Genomic DNA, 4,678 nt, shown 5'->3' on the forward strand with positions numbered 1-4,678 from the left:
GGTGGTTTATAACAAACTCCAATGATTAATTTTGAACTACGCACATCTGTATGCAGTTCCACCCATAATGCTTCAGCCTCATCACACTCTCCATCAACCAGGTCCTCTTTCCCGCTTGCTTTGAGGTCACTTCTCACATAGAGACAGACCCCTCCACCTTTCCTTTTTACCCTGTCTTTCCGAAAGACAGCATAGCCAGGAATATTAATAGCCCAGTCATGTGAGGATTGAAGCCAAGTTTCAGCAATACCGATTACATCATAGCTCTCCTCATGCGAAGAAGAAGAAGAAGAAGAAGAAGAAGAAGAAGAAGAAGAAGAAGAAGAAGAAGAAGAAGAAGAAGAAGAAGAAGAAGAAGAAGAAGAAGAAGAAGAAGAAGAAGAAGAAGAAGAAGAAGAAGAAGAAGAAGAAGAAGAAGAAGAAGAAGAAGAAGAAGAAGAAGAAGAAGAAGAAGAAGAAGAAGAAGAAGAAGAAGAAGAAGAAGAAGAAGAAGAAGAAGAAGAAGAAGAAGAAGAAGAAGAAGAAGAAGAAGAAGAAGAAGAAGAAGAAGAAGAAGAAGAAGAAGAAGAAGAAGAAGAAGAAGAAGAAGAAGAAGAAGAAGAAGAAGAAGAAGAAGAAGAAGAAGAAGAAGAAGAAGAAGAAGAAGAAGAAGAAGAAGAAGAAGAAGAAGAAGAAGAAGAAGAAGAAGAAGAAGAAGAAGAAGAAGAAGAAGAAGAAGAAGAAGAAGAAGAAGAAGAAGAAGAAGAAGAAGAAGAAGAAGAAGAAGAAGAAGAAGAAGAAGAAGAAGAAGAAGAAGAAGAAGAAGAAGAAGAAGAAGAAGAAGAAGAAGAAGAAGAAGAAGAAGAAGAAGAAGAAGAAGAAGAAGAAGAAGAAGAAGAAGAAGAAGAAGAAGAAGAAGAAGAAGAAGAAGAAGAAGAAGAAGAAGAAGAAGAAGAAGAAGAAGAAGAAGAAGAAGAAGAAGAAGAAGAAGAAGAAGAAGAAGAAGAAGAAGAAGAAGAAGAAGAAGAAGAAGAAGAAGAAGAAGAAGAAGAAGAAGAAGAAGAAGAAGAAGAAGAAGAAGAAGAAGAAGAAGAAGAAGAAGAAGAAGAAGAAGAAGAAGAAGAAGAAGAAGAAGAAGAAGAAGAAGAAGAAGAAGAAGAAGAAGAAGAAGAAGAAGAAGAAGAAGAAGAAGAAGAAGAAGAAGAAGAAGAAGAAGAAGAAGAAGAAGAAGAAGAAGAAGAAGAAGAAGAAGAAGAAGAAGAAGAAGAAGAAGAAGAAGAAGAAGAAGAAGAAGAAGAAGAAGAAGAAGAAGAAGAAGAAGAAGAAGAAGAAGAAGAAGAAGAAGAAGAAGAAGAAGAAGAAGAAGAAGAAGAAGAAGAAGAAGAAGAAGAAGAAGAAGAAGAAGAAGAAGAAGAAGAAGAAGAAGAAGAAGAAGAAGAAGAAGAAGAAGAAGAAGAAGAAGAAGAAGAAGAAGAAGAAGAAGAAGAAGAAGAAGAAGAAGAAGAAGAAGAAGAAGAAGAAGAAGAAGAAGAAGAAGAAGAAGAAGAAGAAGAAGAAGAAGAAGAAGAAGAAGAAGAAGAAGAAGAAGAAGAAGAAGAAGAAGAAGAAGAAGAAGAAGAAGAAGAAGAAGAAGAAGAAGAAGAAGAAGAAGAAGAAGAAGAAGAAGAAGAAGAAGAAGAAGAAGAAGAAGAAGAAGAAGAAGAAGAAGAAGAAGAAGAAGAAGAAGAAGAAGAAGAAGAAGAAGAAGAAGAAGAAGAAGAAGAAGAAGAAGAAGAAGAAGAAGAAGAAGAAGAAGAAGAAGAAGAAGAAGAAGAAGAAGAAGAAGAAGAAGAAGAAGAAGAAGAAGAAGAAGAAGAAGAAGAAGAAGAAGAAGAAGAAGAAGAAGAAGAAGAAGAAGAAGAAGAAGAAGAAGAAGAAGAAGAAGAAGAAGAAGAAGAAGAAGAAGAAGAAGAAGAAGAAGAAGAAGAAGAAGAAGAAGAAGAAGAAGAAGAAGAAGAAGAAGAAGAAGAAGAAGAAGAAGAAGAAGAAGAAGAAGAAGAAGAAGAAGAAGAAGAAGAAGAAGAAGAAGAAGAAGAAGAAGAAGAAGAAGAAGAAGAAGAAGAAGAAGAAGAAGAAGAAGAAGAAGAAGAAGAAGAAGAAGAAGAAGAAGAAGAAGAAGAAGAAGAAGAAGAAGAAGAAGAAGAAGAAGAAGAAGAAGAAGAAGAAGAAGAAGAAGAAGAAGAAGAAGAAGAAGAAGAAGAAGAAGAAGAAGAAGAAGAAGAAGAAGAAGAAGAAGAAGAAGAAGAAGAAGAAGAAGAAGAAGAAGAAGAAGAAGAAGAAGAAGAAGAAGAAGAAGAAGAAGAAGAAGAAGAAGAAGAAGAAGAAGAAGAAGAAGAAGAAGAAGAAGAAGAAGAAGAAGAAGAAGAAGAAGAAGAAGAAGAAGAAGAAGAAGAAGAAGAAGAAGAAGAAGAAGAAGAAGAAGAAGAAGAAGAAGAAGAAGAAGAAGAAGAAGAAGAAGAAGAAGAAGAAGAAGAAGAAGAAGAAGAAGAAGAAGAAGAAGAAGAAGAAGAAGAAGAAGAAGAAGAAGAAGAAGAAGAAGAAGAAGAAGAAGAAGAAGAAGAAGAAGAAGAAGAAGAAGAAGAAGAAGAAGAAGAAGAAGAAGAAGAAGAAGAAGAAGAAGAAGAAGAAGAAGAAGAAGAAGAAGAAGAAGAAGAAGAAGAAGAAGAAGAAGAAGAAGAAGAAGAAGAAGAAGAAGAAGAAGAAGAAGAAGAAGAAGAAGAAGAAGAAGAAGAAGAAGAAGAAGAAGAAGAAGAAGAAGAAGAAGAAGAAGAAGAAGAAGAAGAAGAAGAAGAAGAAGAAGAAGAAGAAGAAGAAGAAGAAGAAGAAGAAGAAGAAGAAGAAGAAGAAGAAGAAGAAGAAGAAGAAGAAGAAGAAGAAGAAGAAGAAGAAGAAGAAGAAGAAGAAGAAGAAGAAGAAGAAGAAGAAGAAGAAGAAGAAGAAGAAGAAGAAGAAGAAGAAGAAGAAGAAGAAGAAGAAGAAGAAGAAGAAGAAGAAGAAGAAGAAGAAGAAGAAGAAGAAGAAGAAGAAGAAGAAGAAGAAGAAGAAGAAGAAGAAGAAGAAGAAGAAGAAGAAGAAGAAGAAGAAGAAGAAGAAGAAGAAGAAGAAGAAGAAGAAGAAGAAGAAGAAGAAGAAGAAGAAGAAGAAGAAGAAGAAGAAGAAGAAGAAGAAGAAGAAGAAGAAGAAGAAGAAGAAGAAGAAGAAGAAGAAGAAGAAGAAGAAGAAGAAGAAGAAGAAGAAGAAGAAGAAGAAGAAGAAGAAGAAGAAGAAGAAGAAGAAGAAGAAGAAGAAGAAGAAGAAGAAGAAGAAGAAGAAGAAGAAGAAGAAGAAGAAGAAGAAGAAGAAGAAGAAGAAGAAGAAGAAGAAGAAGAAGAAGAAGAAGAAGAAGAAGAAGAAGAAGAAGAAGAAGAAGAAGAAGAAGAAGAAGAAGAAGAAGAAGAAGAAGAAGAAGAAGAAGAAGAAGAAGAAGAAGAAGAAGAAGAAGAAGAAGAAGAAGAAGAAGAAGAAGAAGAAGAAGAAGAAGAAGAAGAAGAAGAAGAAGAAGAAGAAGAAGAAGAAGAAGAAGAAGAAGAAGAAGAAGAAGAAGAAGAAGAAGAAGAAGAAGAAGAAGAAGAAGAAGAAGAAGAAGAAGAAGAAGAAGAAGAAGAAGAAGAAGAAGAAGAAGAAGAAGAAGAAGAAGAAGAAGAAGAAGAAGAAGAAGAAGAAGAAGAAGAAGAAGAAGAAGAAGAAGAAGAAGAAGAAGAAGAAGAAGAAGAAGAAGAAGAAGAAGAAGAAGAAGAAGAAGAAGAAGAAGAAGAAGAAGAAGAAGAAGAAGAAGAAGAAGAAGAAGAAGAAGAAGAAGAAGAAGAAGAAGAAGAAGAAGAAGAAGAAGAAGAAGAAGAAGATTCCAGACTAGTGACCATAGAAAGAGATCCTTCACCAGAGAAGAACAGATGGCCTCTCACCTCAGTAATTCGACCCTCAAGGAGTCACACAGCATAATAAGTAATGAGGAATCCAGATAAATGGCAAACAGCAGCTCATGGACAACTCCGGATGTCAGTCATAGACTCAGCATGTGTGGACATCTTAAAGACAGGAGAGATCTAATGCTCTCAGTAGCAACAAGTGTGTATTTATTAAAAGCAGTAGAAAAACACTCACATGATTATGCACTCATAACCTGAGTGCAGGTACACAGGCAGATGATACAACAAGCGTGTGCAGTTCAAAAAGAAAGCGGTGATCGCGGGTGACGTCAGCACATAGCTCCTCTCCCTCGTACGTTACATCCCAAGAGCGGGACTTCATCAGCGTCGGGTGTGGAGATGGCCTCATGGCAAAGAACTCTCTGAGGATCTGAAAAAAATATTGCTCTACATGAAAAATGGCCTAGGCTATAAGAAAATTGCCAAGACCCCGAAAATTAGCTGAAGCACGGTGGCCACGACTATACAGCAGTTTAAAAGGACAGGTTCCAATCAGAACAGGCCTTGCCATGGTCGACCAAAGAAGTTCAGTGCATGTGCTCAGCGTCATATCCAGAGGTTGTCTTTGGGAAATAGACGTATGAGTGCTGCCAGCATTGCTGCAGAGGTGGAAGGGGTGGAAGGTTAGCCTGTCAGTGCTCAGACCATACGCCACACACTGCATAAAATTGGTTTGTGTGACTGTCGTCCCAGAA

General features: G+C 36.2%; 1 protein-coding gene across 1 annotated transcript; it reads left to right on the forward strand.

Moving 5' to 3' along the window:
• Nucleotides 1-706: 706 nt before the first annotated feature.
• On the forward strand, nucleotides 707-1,893 carry LOC120928275 (glutamic acid-rich protein-like; the record flags this gene model as incomplete). The annotated part of the gene is given in 4 exon segments (XM_040339375.1): nucleotides 707-917; nucleotides 920-1,143; nucleotides 1,145-1,231; nucleotides 1,501-1,893. Coding segments are annotated over 4 exon segments (915 nt in total), but the record flags the coding sequence as incomplete, so codon positions are not given.
• Between the last annotated feature and the right edge of the window lie 2,785 nt (nucleotides 1,894-4,678).

The sequence above is a fragment of the Rana temporaria genome, chromosome 2 (genome assembly GCF_905171775.1).
Source record: "Rana temporaria chromosome 2, aRanTem1.1, whole genome shotgun sequence".
Classification (NCBI taxonomy): domain Eukaryota; kingdom Metazoa; phylum Chordata; class Amphibia; order Anura; family Ranidae; genus Rana; species Rana temporaria.